We start from the raw sequence: 21,888 nt of genomic DNA on the forward strand, positions 1-21,888 counted from the left end.
TAGAAAATAATTAAAACTGATAAGCAGGTTTGTAGATCAGACACTATTATTAGCTCATTTTCTCAGCACAGTCCAATCCTGTGTTTGCTCTCATGTTCTGCAGCTTTCTAAGTTGCAAAGGCTTCTAAATAGGACCTTACTCTCACTCAATACTTGCACTGTCATTTGTGGCAATTCTTCCCTCTGTGTGTAGTCATCCCCACTTCCCTCGTCTGCATCTAGATATTTATCCAACAACATTACCATTTTCTCATGATACCATCTCAGAAACTCAGGACAGGTGGCAATTCACCTTACAGGGATTAACATATATGAGGCTTTTGAGGGTCCAGGGTTATTCTTGGCATCCTAACAGATCACCAGTAGGTCTGAATAGGGCTTTAGAAGTGAAATTGTACTTTCCTCATTTTCACAATGTATAGCTGTGGGTTGCCATTTTATTAACACTTGTAAAGTGATAATACAGTTAATGCTCTGGTCTCCCTAGGAATGAGCAACTAAACTGCAACCAATTTTTATTCAAATACTGAATTACTAAACTCTTACTGGGTATCTATCCCTGTGTGAAGCATTGCAGGAAGTATACGAAAACCATAAAACAATGTTCTTGATGTCAAATGATGCCTAATCTGTGGAATAACAGATCTCAGATCAAATGGTTAGTAGAAAAGACAGTATGTGAGCCCTAATTTGTGTCCTTGTGGACTACAGGGAAAAGCATCTCACTGTCTACTTTAATAATGCACAAGTCTATGCTGTCTTTCAAAATATATGCATTTTTCCTTTATTCTTTTTTTTGCATTTAAAATTCTTCAATAAGTTATATCTCTCCAAAGATCTATATCTGTCCTCTACATCTCTTTACCATGTTGTGTTGCCTTAATGTTCTGAAATCTATCTCCCATTCATATTGACCTCTGAAAATCCATTCATTCAAGACTTGAAATGAACACATTCCACTTCCATAAAGTGGAAGGCATGTTGCTAGTTATTAGACGAAGTGCAAAGTGGTTTTCATCTCCTCGCTTTTATCGTTGTTGTGTTCTCTGTTCCCTCCTACTCACAGACCTCTCCTTTACCAGCTCCTCTTATCACCCCTTAACAACTGTATTTCCCCAAAGTATAGCCCCTCACCCTCTGGACTCTTCTTTTGAAAGTGCTTTTGTGTATGTATTCACCTATCAGCTTTTGCAGATAACGTATTGCTCAGTATCTCTGGCCCTGCAACCTCAGGTGAACTCCAGATCAGATCTGTAGCACTTAAACGCTTTCTGTAAATTTGCACTTTCGTATTCCACTGTGTCTCACAATCATTAATTAGTACATGTCCATCATTAGTAAGTGAGCTTCAGATCTGTAGCACTTAATTGCATCTGGAAATTTACACTTTTTTTGTTCAACTGTTACGTCACACTCATTAATTAGTACATACAGGTCTACAGTTGCTCTTATAGAAAATAATACAATAATTAATAAATTATAATATAAGAATAAACGCTGTTTTGTGTACTCACAACTGTAAACCTATTTTTGCCCATTATTTATCATTAATTCCTTATATTAATGGTGTCTGCTCTTCTTCATCCCAAAACAACTTCCTTTTTCCAATGGCTCTATTTCTGTTATTTTTATCCCACTTTCTTGGGTTTGAAATTTAAGACATTTAGTCATTCACTTACATATAATTAACACACTTATGACCTTTATAATAAAGTGCAGTAACACCTTCTGTGAGGCATTTACTAAACTATGGAAGCAGAGAGGATTAGGAGAGTTTGCCATCCAGGGAAAACCAGGCTAAAGGAGCAACGTTTGCATAACATGAGGCAACAGAAATCAAGGCTCAGTTAAGGAATGATAGTCTGGTTGGTGTGAGTAGGGAACTGTGACAGAAGAGAAAGGCTATTTGAATACAGTGTATGGGACCTAAAAGCCACGACGGTTTGTAGCTGGATTTGGCATGGTCACATTCTTACTTTTATTGCATTCTGATTAACATATTGTTGAATGATTACATATCAAAGTTATGCAGGAAAGTGGATCATGTTGAAATCCACAGAAAAAAGGAAGGTTAAATATGAAGGAGGCTCAGATCAAGGGACTGGTGATGGGATAAAGAGGCTGGTCCAGATGCAAAGGGCTTACAGAATGGGGTGTTTGTGGGATGTGTGTGTGTGTTGGGGCACAGCCAGAGGAGAAGGAGAATGAAAGGAATGATTTTATGATTGATGATTTTATATGTATTGTTCTAGTTATGCTTCCCTATTAAGAAAACCTCTTAGAAATTTCAAATTCAACAGTACCAGTGAAGGTTTGTGATTATTTATTTGAATGAAATATTTTGGAAAAAACTTTACATGCTCTTTAAGTTGAAATATAACCATTTAATTTATTGAGAAAGTGAGAAGGGAAATATCACTTCCTAATAGACAGGATGTCACCACCTTATTATTTATAAATAGGTACTCATTACATAGCTGAGGCACAAGGAGAAAATAAGATGCATGATGGTTGTAATAGTAATCATAGATCCGTTACATGCATATGCCACCCTGCACTTCTCCAAGTACATTCACATCTGCTCTCTCATTTGACACTTTTCACAGTCCCATGGATAGGGACACTCGTTACGTCATTTTACAGATGAGAGATCTAAGGTCCTTAGAGCTTAACCTTTTAAAAAACATACAACAAACACTTTGATGGTTTCTAGAAGAACGTTATTTTGATGAGGCCACTTAAGCAAAGTGCTAAGCACCATTGCAGGAAAACTGCTGAGGAACAGAAGTACCTGCTGACCAAATACATTGACCAAATTAGTTAGTTGGCACTGTGAACATTTGGTTTTCATTTATATTTTAAGAATAAAATAAGATAATAGCTCAGATTGATCAGAGAAGAAATAAAGAAAATGTGGCCAACTCTTGGAAATATATATATGTAACTCTACAGGACTAGGCTAAACTCAGCATCTAAAAATCTTACATACAGCAGAGAAGAAGTTCCTGGCAGCTTCTGCTCAGAAGATTGTCATATCATTTGCTAAATGTTTTCCCAACTGAGGGGTGTATTCCTTGGCTGCATTTTTAATGAGTATCATTTTCTTACACATTTAGCCATTATTGATAGCACCTAATTTATGCCAGTGTATTGTTTGAGGTACTATAGATCCATGAAAACAAGATAAAACTTTTGTTCGGATCATGCATTTCTGTCTTTTTAAAAAAAAGAAATTTAAAAATAGAAATTTATTTCTGTATAAATCTCTATTTCCACTTACACATCAATCACTTTAAATATTTGCTTGTCAGTGTTAGATCCTTAGTGCATTGTTCTTAATGCATTCTGTATTGTTTCCGAAGCCATATAAGGAAAGTTAATCACACTGCCAGAACAATTATGTGATGTGTTTCTTGACATAAGATATGCTGGGGAGTATTAAATCCTCCTCCCTACATCCCTGCAATATGAGACATAAAGATGTGCTTCACAAATCCGGCGAAAGAGAGCCTTCAAGAAAAACCAAGTCAGGAATAGCAGACACGGGGCTTTGAGGGCCTGGTCAGATGTGCTGAAGAAACATCCCCACTGATTCCATCTGCTTTATGGCCGTTTCTCTCAGGCTTTGTGTCAGCTTTCCTTAAGGGTCTTGAGACTTCAGAGTTTTTCTTAACCTAGGTTGAAAAACTAACTTGCTGTCACTGACTACTACAGGTATGTCTAAACATACGTAAGGCATTAGTTCCTCCTGTCCTCTCATCAAATGCAGACAAGTTAGAAGCAGAAAGAGAAAGAACAGCTTGCACCTCAGCAAATGTGGGAGGCTGCACTGTGACAGGAAATCACTTACGCAATTCAGTGAAGGACTTTGTCTCCTAGCAAATGTTACGAATGATCCCAAGACCATTGTTTCACTTCCAGAGAGAACACGCCTGCCTGCAGATCGCATGTTTCCATGTCTAATATCCATGCCCGCTTTGAGACTTAGAGAAGTTCAAATTAAATTTGTTATTTCCACCATGGCCAGTTTTGTTTCTTTAGCTGGTTATTTTTTTATTTGATTGTTTTTCGTTTTTGGGGGGATGGGGGTTTGTTTTGTTTTCAGAAAAATCAGAACACAAGCACTCTGATTTATATGTTACCTAAAGGTCTCTTGGGTGATTTTTTTAAAGTACATTAAAGTACTTTAAATTTTTAAAGTACATAAAATTTTCATCTAATCATGGCTATTTCCAATTGTGAATATATTTTTACAGAAGCTAAAAAGAAGGCAGTTGATAAAAAGAACTCTTACATTAAATCATGGAGTTGATTTCATGTATTGACTGCACACTTTTGGGGTTATTTATTACTATTATTTTTATTATTGTCTTTTCTTGGAAGAGATCTAACTGAAGTTTTGTAAAGATTGCTCAAGAGCTGCGCAGCTCAACACGATACCCATTAGTCACATGTGGCTTCTTAATTTAAGTGAATTAACATTAAATAAAAGAATAAAACAGTTCCTCACTTGCACCAGCCACATTCAAGTGCTAAGTGGCCGCATGTGGCTGGTGGATAATGTATTGGACAACACATAGAGTGTTTCCGTCATTGCAGAAATTGCTGTGGGCAGTGCTGCTTTAGAGTCTAGAATATGTATTGCTCTGTGGCTTCAGCTATGCTGAAGCCATGTGAGGATGCAGAAAGCAGCATGGAGGGGTGGAAACTACAGTATTGTAAAGCCTGCATTTAAATCCAGCTACACTGCACATTTCCTTGCCTTAGGATTTCATGACTCAGTAAGTCCTTATCCAGGAGACTGAGCAGGGGTTACTAACTGCTCACTTTGTAAGTAAAGGACTCTAACAAGAAAATTTCCATCAACATACACAATCACTTTATAAATAAAAAATAAAGGGTATATTCTCAGAATAAAAGAGTTTTCCAAAAGAATTTAGCTTTTTTAAAACCTCACTCCATGGTCCCTGTTTGTTCTCTCTTTGGTGCAGACCAATGAACGTGCGGTTGGGCAAGTACCAGGTCTCAGCGTGGCATTGGAAACCAATGAACTCTACCACCGGCCAAGGGCACCACCAAGGAGACTTTAGCTCTCAGAGCCTAGTTCCTTATCTTAACAGGAATATGAGCATCTATTTAATGCAGAGCCATCAGAATTAAATACCGTGTATCAGTAGAGCTCAGTGTCTGGTACATAGTAGGCATGCATATACGTATTGCGCTCACACTCACTACTCGCTACTTGATCATGTGCGTCCTTTTAATCTACCAAATCTTTCTACCACATGAGGATCTTTAAAACATTATTGTACTAGCTACTCATAAATCTTCTCCCCAGGAGCCCATCCTGGAGACAAAGAGAACAGGGCCACTGACACTAAGAATGGGCCTGTGACATAAAGTAAACTGTGAAAGAGCCTGGTCCTAGGACGCAGAGTGAGGGCACTTGTGAATGCTTGCTGTGTACTCAGCCCTTCCCCCTTCCTCCTTCCCCTCCATGGACGTCAGCACTCAAAGCTCTGTGACAAGCACCGGTGCCATCAACACTTCTGGAAGTCAGTTGTGTGGGCTTTTAGTAAATAAAATAACAATGTGTTTAGTGAGTGTGTCTACACACATGTACAAGGCAGGTTTTTTTAACTTAAATTTTATATTGTTGACACTATTTCAAATGTCCCCCTTTTCCTCCCCACTTTACCCACCTCCACCCAGCCCCCCAACCTTGGCCCTCACCTTGTTGTCTGTGTCCGTGGGCTATGCATATGTTCTTTGGCTAATTCCTTTACCTTCCTTTATCCAGCCCCTTCACTCCCCTCCCCTAAATCCAATCTTGCGAAAATATTCACTCCCCTCCCCTCTGGCATTTGTCAGTCTGTTCCATGTATCCATGCCTCTGGTTCTATTTTGTTCATCAGTTTATTTTGTTCATTACATTCTTTTTGAAATTAGAAAGTATTTTTATACATACTTTTGAAAACAAATTGTCTTTCGTGCCATCATATAACTGACACACTTGAGGGCACTTATGGATCATAAACCTTCTCTAACGAAGCCTAAATTTTTATTTTATGACAAGTAAAGAACAGATTACCCTATAGACTAGAGAATTTTTTGCTTATGTTGCATTAACTCCGATTCCATTTGCTTTATCATCGGTATATGTGATATGAGCACACATGGGCCAAAATTCAGGGGTCTTGTTTTAGGATTTTTTTTGGCCAACATCAGGCCAGTCTTTAATTTTTAAATTGTTAATAAGAAGTGAGCAAATTATTTAAATTTCAGAAGACTAAATAACTTCTAAGGTCATATCTATTTCTAAAGTTATATGATTTTTTTGGTTTTTAATTTTTTAAGACTTTACTTTTTAGAGCAGATTTAGATTCATAGTACATTATGTTAGGTATTTGTTTATTTCAGGTCTGTACTTTAATGAACAGGGAAGTGGAGACTGGTGAGTAGGTATGGCTAATTCTTCGGTGTTGTCTAATAGCTTAGGCATCTGGAAACATTTTTATGTACATATCAAAACTGAGAATGTACTTCTTTCCCTATAATTCTAAAAGGGGTAGATCAAGGGTAGAATTAATAAATGGGTGATAGTTTTGAGTCTAAGGAAAGAAAGACACCAGGATTTCCAAATACCAATTTTCCGTATGTTTACCAATTCCCTAATCCTATTGACAAACTCAGAGGCGAACTTCTTTCTAGTTTTATAGCAGTAGAATGAAGCACAGAAGATCAAAAAGTTTTCGCAAGATTGGATTTAGAAAGTAAGCCTCAACCCGTGGTTCCTCTTCAATGCGCTGGTTCATAAGACCACTTGTCATGCTGAAATTCGTGGTGCGTGGTATTCAGAGGCAGCAGCTGCTTTGTGCCACTAATGCTCTTAGTATCATAGGATTGGGGTTCTTTGCTCGGCAACGTGTAAACTTTCTTCTAATCAATTGCATCTCCTTTTCCTTCTGGTTTGGTGAAGATAAAGCATGGAAAGGTTTCTGGGTCCCAATGAGGTCTCTGTAAGAGGGTTTGCCTTTGGATTTTCCTCCTTTAGTTTTTCCCAACGTTTCTGGCTTCTTATTGCAGAAAGAGTCAGGATAGAAAAATAGAGTAGTAGATGATATACAAATAGGAGAAGGATGGCCAAAGGCAGAGGGATTTTTCTTGACTCCAGGATCATTCCACTTTGGAAAAACATAAGATTCAATAGCACACTTTAAGCCTTCTTCTATTCCCCTTCATCAAGTAGTACTGGCTCAGACTCACTCAGCAAGAAGTTGGCAAGAAAAGGACATAGTGCATAACCTGCCTTTTACTGAGAAATTTGCTACTGACATGCTAGAAATAATCTTACTGTTACCAAAATGAGACAATCGATGTATTTGTCAAACACAACTTCTGGGTAATTCAAGTTCTTCTTGCTGAGCATAGGGGAGAAGCAGCCCCCCTCAAACCCGGGCTGGAGGAGGTGACTGTTTCAGCCCATGGGAACCAGGGCAGGTGACTAAGCACCTCCTTTCACACGTGAGACTAGAGACCAGCATGGCACTGACTCTGCTGTGACTGTTGCCAGAGTACCACTTTCCTCATCACATATGTCCATACACTCATACACACCATGTACATGCATTAACATGCACATGCATACATGCATTAACTTGCACGTGCATGCACACATACACACATTAACATGCATACTCACACACACAGACAATGCCAAAGCTTTATTTATGAGCCCACCCCCCACCCTCACTCTTTCCCCGCCTGTCCCTATAAGTACTCCAATTCTTAAAAGAAGCAATTTTTCCTAAAGCATACCCCAGTTGCTTTTTAAAAAAGTTTGTTGTTGTTATGTTTGTTTGTTTGTTTTCATTTAATTGAAAGATAATGTTGTTTAATCTTCTCCAGAAAAGTCATGTCACCAGGAAATACAATTTCAGGTCTCTAGGCAATGATCACTGTGCAAATTTGAATCTAGCGTCTCCCCAATTATAGGAATACCTAACAGTCTCTTCCCATTTTCGGAAGCAGCAATATTCTTATTGTGTGGTATTATAATCCCTTCTAATACTTCAATTATCTAGGTTTCCTTTTTTAAAATGTTCCTTGTTGGGAAGATTGCTTAAGTGCAGCATTTTAGAGTCATTTTCTATCATAGGGGTTTTTTTTTTGTGTGTGTATATATTTATTCAATTCATTAAAACTCACACATATTTTAAGCCAAATTGTATAAAATAGCAGAAAAATCTTCTATGAATCTTAACTACCAAATCTGATATTATATTATAATAAGCAAATTGTAGGATACAATTAAAATATACTTATATTTATTTTCTTCCATATACAAAATAATATATATTTTGCATGCATTATTGTACTTGTGACAGTGGGCCTGATAAGACATCTTAATACTGAGGTACAGACACAGACAAGATTTTAAAATTATATATTCAGTACATAGTCAAAGATAATGTAAGCATTACGTAATTTTGAAAAGAAAAGGATATAGTATGTAACCTGCCCTTTGGTGAAAATATTTGTCACTGAAATGCTAGAAATAATTTTACTGTTACTAAAATGAGACAATTGATATTTGGGCAAAAAAACAATTTCTGGGTAATTCAAAAGAGTAAAATATCTTCACAAAAATTATAACTGCCTCTATGCTTTGACAAAAAAAGAAAGCACGACTGATAAATTATTTTAAATATTATGTATTCTAAATACATCTATAGTGCTGGGGAATGAAATACAACCAAAGAAAGAATTAAGTGTTTTAAAAGTCATTCATGCCCTTTTGGGCTTAGAGTGATTCAAACCAATGTTATTCATGTAAAAAATTAGAAAACTTATTTCCAGAGATTAATTCCCATGGATGATGTGCCTTGGTCAAGATGACTTAATTCTTAGAAAATAAACTTTGCAGTCAGGCAATTGCAAAGAATAAAATGAAAGAAAACAGTGTGCCTTGGGAAAATATCTACATTTCATATTACCCTAATTTTGGCTATCTGAATAAACTCTATCAAGAACAGGTGCCCCTCAAAAAATGTTAATTTTGAAACTAAGGGGGTGCAAAATAAGACAGGTTTCCTTTAAATTGTGTTCCAACCTTTTTCTGCTTTTTCTTTTCCCACACTCTGAATTTCAAGATCTCTGTGTAATTTGATGACGACCATAACAACTGGTCCAATTATTGGTAATGACCCGTTTACTAACGTCACCCGTATGCTGAAGCTTACTTCCTGAGAGCTGTTTTAGGTCACTTAGGTCCTTCTCAGAGTTCGTGAGTGACTGAACAGTTCCGTTGCAGGGTTCTAAGTAAGGGTCATGACCAGCTTTCTGTGTCGAATAACTGCCTTCACTTTTGATTAAAGAGCTTCAGCTAGCCAGGTCAAGAACTGTCCCATGGAGATTTTGGAAATCCTTCTCACAAATTATCCACGCTAAGCAATACCACAAAAGGACTCGGGGCCCCGGTTTCACACTTTCCTCTGAGTTGCACAACTTTCCTTGCCTTTCCCTGTCCCTCTGGGGCACGTCATGCTGACACCTTGCTCTTGCATCCCAGGCACGGTGTAGCTGAGGCTGCTGCAGCAACAGCACACACGGGGTAACATTCCCCCGTAATTACAGCGGCTGGGACGTGAGTCAGTCGAAAAGTTGCACTGGGTTTTTATTAGTGTGTGATGCAGTCCCGTGTCATCTACAGTTCCCAGCCCATCCAAGACTCACACACCATGATGCGGAACACGCGGTGCTCATCACCTTCACATGGTAGATGGACCAGGGGCCTCTCCCCAAAGCCACTGCAGTTGCTAGCTCCTTCCACAGCACCCTTTCCTGATATCTACAGGCAGCGGCCAAGACCAAAACTCGGGCCCCGCTGCTTGAACTCTGTTTCTACTAATGCATATCCTGTGTGCTTAATAAGCAACAGTGACCTTGGCTGATGGTCAAGAAGCTCCTCTTTTTACCCAGGGAACTGGACAATAGTTAGCATCCCAGAAGACATACTTTCATCCCAGTGGCTGGGAAGAACTTGTGCTGAAGAATAAGGATGGCATTACTGTAATGCTCTATGGGAATTTATGAAAGTGGACCTTACCATTTGATATTGATCAAAAGTGGTCAAAGAGTTAGTCGATAACCTCTAACACTGGATTTGCTTTATTTTCCAGACACGGAGATGACTTGATTGTGACTCCATTTGCTCAGGTAAGCACAGTTTGGTGCATGGGCAGGTTTCTCATTCAAAATTTAATTTGGGGGGATTAGTTCTGGTTCTTAATTTTCAAGCAAACACAAGTACAAATACAAATTCTATGGTTCGTTCAAGTAATTTTAAGGCAATTCTAGAAAATGTGACCTTGGCCATATTGGTCCATTTCCTATAAACCCATACACCTGCAGAGTTTCTTTGCTCCAAATTACAGATTACCTAGTGACATTTAAATGGGACCATGCTTTCTTAACTGACATAGCACTAGGAGCAGAAGGCTATCCCATGGATTAAATTACACTTCGTATAATTAGGTACATGATCAGTGCTTGAAATTGAATATTCCAATTCATGCTTTATTTACTCCTCTTTTTACATGTCATTTGTACAAAGATTTAACTGAGTGATGTATTTGTGTTTATTTGTTCCTTTTAGATATACACATCATGAAAATACTTTAACCACATGACATAAATACTAGAAGGTGATAAAATGATCTAAAGCATTTTGAAATATATATAAAATGGTTGATGACCAGATTTTTTATATATATAGACCAGTGCTCCTCAACTATAGCTACGCATTAGAATCACCTAGAAAGCTTTTATTCTAGGCTGCATCCCTGATCAATTGAATTAAAAAATCTGGGCCCAGTATTTTTCCAGGAAAAGATGGGAGCCTCTGGTGTAGACAGACTTAGGACAGAATGCAATAAAACTGATTTAACTTGGGGCATGAGACAGGTTTCAAGCCAACACTGAGTGTTAACAAGAAATGTTAAATATTGGAATATGGGTAATCCAGAGAGGTTATAAAAAAATAATCATGTCAGACTAGCTCTAGTGCCTTGGGCAACTAATTAAACTTCTCTAAGATTTCTTTTTTCCAGTTGGTAAAATTGGAGGGAAAGGCTGTATAATGATAAGCCCAAGTTCAAACCCCATCTCCTCCTCCTGCTAAATGAATGGCCTTGGGCTAGTCACTGAATTCTTCCAAGCTGGGTTTCCTCCTAAATGACAGTGCCAAGAGCACCCACCTCATAGGGTTGTTAAGAGATTGAAATAATACCAGGCTTGTAAAATAGCATAATTTCTACAAAATAAAGTGCTTAATGAATTTTTAGTGTTATTGGTAAGGGCTTTTTCACTTATAAAAAGTCACACTAGGTGTTGTTTTTTAAAATGGGTAATGACAGTGTTTTGATAGTAGAATTATGTATTATGCTTTCACTTTTTCAAGTTTTCTGAAATTTTTTTAATTGTTGTAATTTAGATGAAACATTTAATGATGAATCCATAAATAATACAACTGTATAATAGTGGTTTTTAAATTAATGAAGGCAATTAAAAGTACAATAAAACCACCATCCCTTTCAGACAGCTCGTGTCTTGTTTTCTTAAGGTTTCACTGGAGATCATAAATTATTTCTAGTAACTATATTTCTATGTTTAAAAATAATGTATGCTCACATGTTTTAATCATGTTTTGTGATAGCAAAATTATTGAAAGCTAAAGATTTTTAATTGCTTATTAAGGAGAACCCATAATTTTTTCTAAGAGCTGAGAATGGAGTGAAAAGATAAAATCAGGCAAAATATGTAAATAACCATCACCAAATATAGAAACAGTCTTCCAACCTGAGCATGTTCAGGTAGCTATTCCTGCTTCTAACTAAAAGCTCTAGGTACTGTTGTAAGAAGAATATATCTAAATATATGATAAAAATGAAAAAAATATTTTGAACACGATACCTTCTTACTTCAAGTAGTATTTATTAATTTCTAATATATATATATTAATAAATCTGACTTGGTCTTTATCATTAATGCTCTTAAATTCTAAGGAAATCTCTTCTTTTAAATAATCAGATATTTTCTATAGTGTACATCTATAATCTCTAAAAAAAACTAATAGAATTTCAGTACACTAATAAATAGATATGTGTGTAAAATATCACTTAGTCTGTGTTAGTAAACTGTTTAAATAAATATGTGTACTTAATACCCTCAGAAATTAGAACTTTGAAGATAAACCAACTCTGTGTAATATATAGGCATATCTGATGCCTGAAAGTAATCCGGAATGTATTTAGAAGCGTTTGCTTATGATTAGCTTGATGACTCATATCACCTTGAAGAAGTTGGTCATTGCCCCAAAGGCTGCAGATTCTTTTTAAGTGGCTTCATCATAGTTTTAATAAATGGAATTTTCTAGGGTATGGGGTCTAGAAAGTTCCAGTAGAATTTAAAAAAAAAAAAAAGAAGCATGTTATAAACCTTGACCAATTTCACCATTAATAGAGCATCTTTGGGAAACCAGATAAGAAGGGTTAGCAGCAGTCTTATCTTAGCCCTATTAGGCACAGCTACCTTATTTTGTTGACCTACCCAATAACTCCTCAAATTTTCAATACAAGATAGAATAGTCACCGTTGAATGCTAAATATTATAACGCTTAAAATATAAGATGTTTATGTCACTTGAGGTGATACCATTATTATTCAGCCTAATATATCACAGTGCTTTTGCCAATGGACAGAAGTCAGTTGATGTTATACAAGTCACTCAGAGACATGTTCAAATAGACCAAAGAATTCTCCACTTTCCCCAGCATGCTTTGGGGTTTGGAATGTCATACTAAATTCTTCTGGTGAAAAAGCTATACTTCCTTCAAAATAATCTATTTTTCATAGAGAGTCTAGAAAAGATATATAGGCAAAAGGAAGAAAAGAAAATTTCCCATAATTCCAAACTCCAAAGTAACTAGTATTGACATTTTATTTTATATTTCTTTAGGCTTATTTTTCTGTGCATATTTTCTTTACCACAATTCTTCTTGTTGTTGTTTATTGGTCTTCTTCTTGTTGTTGTTTATTGGTCTGTTAATCCTCACACAAGGATATTTTCCCCATTGCTTTTCAGAGAAAGAGTGGAAGGAAGGGTGGAAGGGAGGGAGAGAGAGAGAAACATCAATGTGAGAGAGACACATGGATCGGTTGCCTCCCACAGGAGCCCCAACTGAGGTATGTGTACCAGGAATTGAACGGAGACCCTTGAGTGCATGGGCCAATGCTCCAACCACTGAACCACCCACCAGGGCTTTACCCTAAGTCTTTAAAATGAGTCTCCCACTATCAAACATGGACAAAGGTCTTCTCCCAAACACATCTCATCTTCTACTCTTCTTTAGAACTCATTTTTTCTATGCCTGGATGTGTCTCCAAAACACAAAAGGATCTCTCCATTTTTCCTCCAGTTGTGGTTTCCTGTGTCGCTAAGAGAATAAATTCCTAAATTATAAGAGAATTTAGGAAGTCATGCAGGGATATATCCCACGTTCATGGACAGGGCTGAAGCCCAAATCATTTTGTATGGACATCATAATCAGAAAGGATCTTACAGTAACCCTCCCATGTCCACAACACTGCCAGGGTTAGAAATTCTTGCTGGTGTGTTTAAACTAAACTCTCTTCCACTCTCAATTTATTATGTTACTAGAGGCCCGATGCATGAAATTCGGGCAAGGGTCTCGGCCCCGGCCCCCACCCCTGCCCGCTGCCACCACTGCGGCCCCCACCTGCTGTGGCTTTGTCCAGAAGGAAGGACGTCCAGTCTAATTAGCATATTACACTTCTATTATTATAGATTCCCCTGTAAGCTCAGCATCCTCTTTATCCTCCAAAAAAGTGACAGCTTTAAACATTTGATTTATTTCCATTTCGAAGTATTCTCCTATGTTCATTCCAAAATCTTTTGGTGTGGGAATTTCCTTAGGCACGAAGGCTAGGTGTTGAGAAGAATCCCACTGCCACGCCATATCCTACCACTTGGCAACTGGCATTTTTCTCCCAAGAGTGTAGGAACAATTTGGCCAGAGGTCTTGCAGGGACGAAGGAAACACAACACTGATGAAATGTAGGAAACCCTACTTTGTAGTCAGCTGCCTCTGGACCCACCAGTCCCATTTTTTGTTATGACTACCTTGTAAAGCTCTAAGTCAACTGGAATTCTCATCTGGAAGTTAAAAAGAAGTGGTAGCCCAACTGACATGGCTCAGTGGTTGTCGACCTATGAACTAGGAGGTCACAGTTCGATTCCCAGTCAGAGCACATCCCCAGTTGCGGCTCGATCCCTAGGGTGGGATGTGCAGGAGGTAGCTGATCACTGATTCTCTCTCATCATTGATGTTTTTCCTTTTCTCCCTCTCCCTTCCTCTCTGAAATTAGTCAATATATATATATATTTATTTAAAAAGAAGTGGTATCTTTGATCAAGGAAAAGACAGAAAATACCCAAATATGATCTTGGATCCTGGCTGGACCCTCACATCATTCAGACTAAGGAGATATGCCTGATTTCAAAATCCAGGGTAGGAACAACTGAGTATTTTACCTTTACTCTAACAAAAATACAGCAGCTCAGATAATTTTATTAAAAATGTAGTAGTTGTCAGCCCTATGGAATATTACTCTTCCGTTGGTCACAGAACATTGCCAATGTTTTTAATGCCCCTGAATGATCCCGTTTCACAGAGCAGCAGCCGTCTATGGCCTCATCACAGTCCCCCACTCGCTGACTCCACCAGGCCCCCCCTGCCAGGCTGTGAAAGAAGATACTTATCACATTTCAGTTGCTTCTGTCTGTTAGCTTTTCTGTATCCTTCATTTAAAAATAAAATCACAGCTAGCATCTTCTAGGGATCTATAAATCAATATTTGTTGACATACAAAAAGAGCAATTTTGTATGGTTTGACCAACACATAATTTGGAAAGAGGTTTTATTTTCTATCAAAATGACCTTTCTATCTTATAAATAATCATAATTTGACTCCAGTTTTGTTTTTTTGGTGTGTTTTTTCCTGGAGGTAAAACCAAGGCAAGGTATCCTTTCTCCCTCCCACTTCTCCGAAGGCCGGTGGCAACACATAGTCTGTGTTTTAGTGCCATCTAGTGGTATAAAGAGTATTTGGAATGAAAAACAATCCTCAAAATAATTTCTTCCTTTGTTATTTTTTTTTGGCAGGATTTTTTTGTAACACTGTTACCATATCTTTTTTATTTATTTTTACTTTTTTTATTGTTTAAAGTATTACATATAGTAGTACATATATCTCCTTTTTCCCCCCCATTGACCTTCCCCCAGCCTCTCCCACCCCCTATTGCATGCCCTCATCCCACCCCACCCCCAGTGTGTTGTGTCCATTGGCCGTGCTTATATGTATGCATATCTTTTTTAAAAAAAGAAAAAGAAAAGAAATTTCTGAATATTTTCAATAAATTATTGTTATACAAGTATACATTTCTTTTAGGCTATTATGTTCAGTTGTTTAACTTTTTAATGAAGCTCACATTTCCTGCTGTTTTCAGTGAATGTTCAGAAGTACCTAAGAAAACCTGAGATTAGCATGCATAAATAACATTTAAACCCTTTCCAGGGCTAGTACATGATCCATCTTTATGTTTAAGTTTTCCATAACACTATTATAATTTTTTTCCCCAGAGTGTGTATATTTCTCACCATTGCCAGTGTATTTTTCACCTTGACTTATTACACTTTTGCTTGGAGGGACAGAAGAGAAAGAAATTACCTTAATTTTTTAACCATTAAGCTGTGTGAAAGAAAGCCTTAGGGACTTTTTGGTTAGCAAGTATTCGGAGTGAAGAAAATTACTGGAGCATTGAAACTCTGACAACGGTTCCTCCTAAAGAGTTGAATTCAAGGGGAATGAGACCTGCCCCAAATCAGAAGCAAAAACTAATTGGACCCTAACTCAGTGTCTTGAGTCAAACTGTTTCCAGTTCTCCCCTGCAGCCTAGAGTAGCAGATGCCTCACTCTTTGGTTCTACAATGCAAATGAGAGTATATAAGACCAAAATAGTGGCCCTGGCTGGTTTTGCTCAGTGGTTAGAATCTCGGCCTGCAGACCAGAGGGTCATGGGTTTGATTCCCTCTCTTCTACTCTCTCTCTAAAAATATATATATATATATATATATATATATATATATATATATATATATATATATATATATATATATGTATGTATGTATTTGGGTGAGGATTAAGAAAACCAAATATATATATTTGGGTGAGGATTAACAACCCCAAAAAAGATTAACACAGTGCATTTTCGATGGGGATACCTAGAGTCAATCAACTAGGTATAAGATTTAAGATTTGTCTGGGATTTTTCTTTATACTTCTGCCAGTATTATGTGTCATCGTGTGGAAGATAAGAGTAATATAAAATTTATAGAATATTATTTGTCCTACCACAAAAACAATGTTCTAGTACTTGCACACACAGGGAATGATGTATTTACAAGGTTATTTACTGCAGCAATGTTTGCAAAGGAAAAATTTAGGAAACAACCTAAAAGCCAAGTAGTCCAGGGACAGACAGCTGAATGTCTAGAGGAGGGACTGAGAGGGAAATGTCTTTGTTCACCTTTTATTTTGACATATACATATGAGAGAACATATGTAGAGATTATCTAAAATGTAAAGAATAATACCAAAAATCAACACTTTAAGAAATGGAACAGTCCCAATATTTTCAACACTCTGGAGTATTCCTCCCCAATTTCATCTTCCTGCCTCCTCTCAGAAATAACAATAATTTTGAATTTTGCCTTTGTTATTGAGAGGGAGACATTTGACTTTTTACCCTTTTCTGTTTAAATTCTGCATCTTCTGAAGATATAAATCATACAAAAATAATTACATTAAATTTAAAACCAAAACAAAGTATTGTAATTTAATATCTTTGTTAGGACAGAGTCAAAAGCTTTTATACCGAAAGCCAATTGTAGTATGTCTTTTATGACAATATTTTCTTTCAAATGAGCCCAGAACATGAATTACCTGCGATATAATTTCTATTTACCCAGCTGTCAAATGTAGTGCACTTAGTGTAATTTATTAGAATAAAATTCTCAGAATTCTGAGGTTAAAATTTTGCCTAGAGAATGGATCAATTAAGGAGTGCAATAATCTTATTTAAAATGTTTTATTAATGTATTTGATACTCCATTCTTAAAGCACAAATTAAGCCTGCATGATTTAGTGACAGTGGATTATTTATTGGATTTATTTCTGCATCATTCAAGATTTCATGCCTAATGAAAGACATCATGGTCCGATGTCAGCAGTGGGCTATTTGAATACACTGTCCCAGGCAGCGTGACCTTTCAGAGCTGTGAGTTGTTTATATGTGATAATGAGCAAGGTTTTTCCAGTGACTGAGTTAATCGTGGTTGGCACCTTAGGAAACACCATTAACTCTTTCCGGGGATAGAGCTGAAGGTCACTGTCCCAGGGTATAAACAGTACCCCCGTGACTTCCACAAATTCATGCCAATTTCAAAAAACATCTCAGACATTTTTTAGAATTTCTTAGAAAGTATTTAGACTGACTTTTGTTTAGGTCAGTGCCAAATGGGGGGGAAAAAACTTGAAAACAGTTCTGGAAACCTTGGAGCAATTATAAATTTACATTTATACAAGTACAATATTTATATAGATTAGACATATTATATTTGTATATGTTATATATATATTTATATTATCAATTTATATTATCTATGACAGGCATTTGTAATTCCCTGTGCTCAGACCAAATCATTAATCAAATGGAATGTTGCTAAAATGAGCGAATATTCACTGGGTACTTCCCTTTGCCAGGCATTGTTCTTGGCACCTAACTTGTCATTCCATATCATCTTCACAACAACATTTTGAGATAGATATAACTATTCCAGTTTATAGATGAGGGCACTGAGCTCCAGGGAAATTAATGCAACTTGTCTAAGTTCACACGTTGGAAACATAGGTTGTCTGAGTTGTTATGTAGTACCTGATAGAGATATTTGTAATCTGAGTTTTAGATAATTTAACATTCTGGTTGTCACCCAGATAACCTATAATCTCACCTAATACCAGTTTCACCCTGGAGAAAACTTGCCCATTCTAGGAGAAAGTAAGGAGCTCTTGTAACTTTTCTAAGTCTCACTTCTAATTCTTTTCCACTTTCTAGTTTCACTGAATTAGAAAAAGGAAGGGCTGTCAGAGATGGTGGAACCCATTGGTCCTGCCTTCGGTGTGTGGATATGTTGTGTCACGTATTAAACAAAATTTTATTGAGTATCTTCTGTGGGCCAGGCACTGTGCACATACATGGTGGCCCGATTTTATGTGAGACATGCCTCCCTGAATACCTTATAATTCATGATTCAAGTAATCTTAACAAAGCAAATAATTTCTGTTTACTAGCTAGACTAGCCATCTAGCAAAGGTGAAAAACAAAACAATTTAAAATTTACTTAGTTGTTGACTTTGAAATGATGACATTCTTGATGAGTTTCTGAAGAGAATTTGAGGGTAATTTTTTTAAAATTTTACCTTTAAAGTGAGACTTTAGTCATATTTTCTATTACACGGTTTCAAATTTACATAAAAACGCAATCATGCTATATGTATATCGCTTGAGGTTTATTGTGTTGGTGGCCGTGGAGATTGCTGCGACTGTCCCCCTGTTCACAGACCACGCGGAGAAGTAGCTGGAAAATCCTTTCAGTCGGGCCTCTCTAGTTTTCACACAGACTCATGTAAACTTTACTAAGTAGGTGGAGATGCGTTAGTAGGATAATATGAAACTAAGTTGCAAGCAATATCAAGTTTTCATTTCACAAGCCATTTTTCTACATTGCCAAACCATTTTAAATTGCATTAAAGATGGCCCTACTTCCAGAAGTTTAAAGAACCTTTGTTTTGTTTTTCTTTTATCCTAGGTCTTGGCCAGCCTGCGAACTGTACGAAACAACTTTGCTGCATTAACTAATATGCAAGAACGAGCACCTAGCAAGTAAGTTACCCTTTGTTTTCCGCCCTTCACCCTGAACTTTTACACAGTGTTTTTTCTCAGTTTCGTTGAACTCGAGGCAATATATTAGCTTTCTCTGAGTCCTTCCTTGCCTTGTTGTCCAGGCATTTACACTAAGTCATACGATGCCCTGTTAATTTTCTATAAATACTTGGTAGTGATGGTTCTAATATCAGAACTGAAGCAATATGACAAATAAATATGGTGAGTCCACCTGTCAGAAATCACCTGGCAAAGTCAGTCCTCCGCCCAGTTATTTACACTCAGGGTAACTTTATAGTTTTGGCTTACTTCATAAATTAACCACGGACAAATCATCTCATCAAGCCTAATGTCAATCCAAAGTCATCTTCTTAACTCTAAGTCAGTGATGACTTAGGGAAGCATCATAGCATAGCAAACATCTTTGATTTTTCTGCCAACTGTTACCAACCCTCAGATCAACAGCATCATGGAGCAATTAATAAAATTGTAATTTCTGTGATAACATAGGAAGCATTTGAAAAAAGGGAAGCTGAGATAGGAAATGATTATATGGGAGATCTAATAACTGAAATATTTAAAAAGAGAAAAATTTTAAGATTAAATAGAAAACTGATTAATTATTCAAATGCTTATTATTTTGACAACCTATTATTAATAATAAAATGTTTATTAAAATATCAACTCTAATCAATTGCCAGAAAAAAAAACATTTCTTTATATCAATATTAGGAGAAAAATAAGTAGAAATTTATTTGGAATTATAATTTATCTAAGTGTATAAAATTTCATAGTAGCTACTACTTCTTGAAGAGCACAAAAGTCTGAACTTTTCATCCCATAATAATAAAATTGAGCTCCCAAATTCACATTTTTCGTGGTTGTTTTTTGTTTGTTTGTTTGTTTGTTTGTTTTTTAAAAGCTCTAGCTATTGTGCACCTATTTCTTCGGTATAAAAAGGTTTCTTTTTTTAAATATATTTTATTGATTTTTTACAGAGAGGAAGGGAGAGGGATAGAGAGTTAGAAACATCAATGAGAAAGAAACATCAATCAGCTGCCTCCTGCACACTCCCCACTGGGGATGTGCCCGCAACCAAGGTACATGCCCTTGACTGAAATCAAACCTGGGACCCTTGAGTCCGAAGGCCGATGCTCTATCCACTGAACCAAACCGGTTAGGGCATAAAAAGGTTTCTTAGAAATCAGTATAAATGTCTTAATCCAAATAATTGCATGGAACTAAGAAGCTTCAGTTGACTGTCCTGTTTTCTAGGTAATGAATTTGCGTAGCCCTGTTCCCTCAGCCTGAACATTTTTTTCTTACTTTCTTCTGCCTGTCCTCACCCACTGGGCTAATTGTCATTCATTCTTTAGGTCACAGCTTAATTCTAATTTCTTTTGGGGCATCATCCCTGACTAAGAACCAACATACACACCCCACACTGGCTCCAAACTGAGTGAGACGCCTTTCTGTCTCTGTGTGAGCGTGTCCTGTACCTAACTCCTACGTTAGCTCAGACGTCTCTATGCTCAAGTCACCTGTTTGCTTGTCTAAACTGAGTGATCTTGAGAACGCCAGTCCCCAGTAGCAGGGGTTGTAGCGGTTCACACTTGTATTCCCTGTGCCAGGCGTAGTGCTCGGAGCGGAGTCATCCCTCTGCACGAGCTCGTTGTCTGGAAGACCGAGGTGGTGACGCAGTACGTGGGACCTGAGCTTGTGCTCAGAGGTGTGTACTCACGGCCGCAGGTCTTCTGTGCCCCATGGCCACACACAATCTGCTGACTCCAAGGAACCCCTGGGGCTTTGGCATTTGGTAGCTCAGTCACCTCCTCTTTGGAAAGTCTGAGCCCTGCAGGAGGGATGGATTACTGGTATCTCTCCCAATCCTTTTCAGTTTTATCCAGGAAATTGTTTTAAGTGGCAAACAAGAAACTTTATAACTCCTTTTACACTTCCTTCAGACATGGTCACTTGGGTACCAACGTCTAAACCTGTGGGAGGCAAACAGTTGATCAGACAGAAGGAAGGCATCAGCCTGGCCTTCTGTATCCAAGGAGGGGACCTGAGTTCCATTCTATGCAAGACACAAGTTTTTAACTGATTGACAGTGACAGAACAGGTTGAAACGGAAAAGAGCAGCCAGCAGAAGATCGAAGGTCATAGCTTATGCCTGATCTTGGCCTACAGTATGCTGCCCAGGACGACGTCTAACCAAACAATATTATCGGACAGACTCACAGTGACGGCCTTTGTGGTCTCTCTTTGGTCAACGCAGATTTGTATTTCCTTTACTGATTCAAACCAAATCGGCCTCCTTAGACATCAGAATAGTAAAATTCACTACACACAGCTAAGCTCTGTTCCGTTCAGTGATAGCAAAGTGGGTATCACTCTGCCTCGTCCCATGATGACCTTGGGCACTCACAGAGCCACCGAAATACTTCCAAGCTCACCCATGAATTCTGTGGAAGGCAGGTGCTACCCGGCACAATCCACCTCTTTGTTTGCTACGGGAAAGGAATCAAGAAAGAATGAAGCCCTGACCCCGCTGGGCCCTGGGATGCACGTGCCTGGCTTTTATTAACCCCCCACAGATTCCTTAAGATTTTTCATTCCAGAAGTAAGTTCTCACTCACTTTTCATAATTGACTTACAACTGTAATCATGGATCAAACAATTAACATTTTCTGTTTGCCGCTTCTTGTTGAAATATCAAGTTCCCAAGTGCCATTTATAGAATTGATATTAAGAGAAGATAACAAGTAACATGTCAATGATTTGGTTTTCCACAATTGTAGAAAA

General features: G+C 37.5%; 1 protein-coding gene across 1 annotated transcript in view; it reads left to right on the forward strand.

Annotated features, from left to right (window-relative positions):
* The window catches only part of PDE4D (phosphodiesterase 4D), a 253,479-nt gene that overhangs the window by 53,484 nt on the left and 178,107 nt on the right, over positions 1 to 21,888 (forward strand). The window contains exons 3-4 of the mRNA XM_079792376.1: positions 10,182 to 10,218; positions 19,010 to 19,083. Of these exons, the coding sequence (XP_079648502.1) occupies positions 10,182 to 10,218; positions 19,010 to 19,083 (111 nt within the window). The remainder of the gene's footprint in view (positions 1 to 10,181; positions 10,219 to 19,009; positions 19,084 to 21,888) is intronic.

This window comes from Cnephaeus nilssonii (assembly GCF_951640355.1).
Source record: "Cnephaeus nilssonii genome assembly, chromosome: 2".
Taxonomy (NCBI): domain Eukaryota; kingdom Metazoa; phylum Chordata; class Mammalia; order Chiroptera; family Vespertilionidae; genus Cnephaeus; species Cnephaeus nilssonii.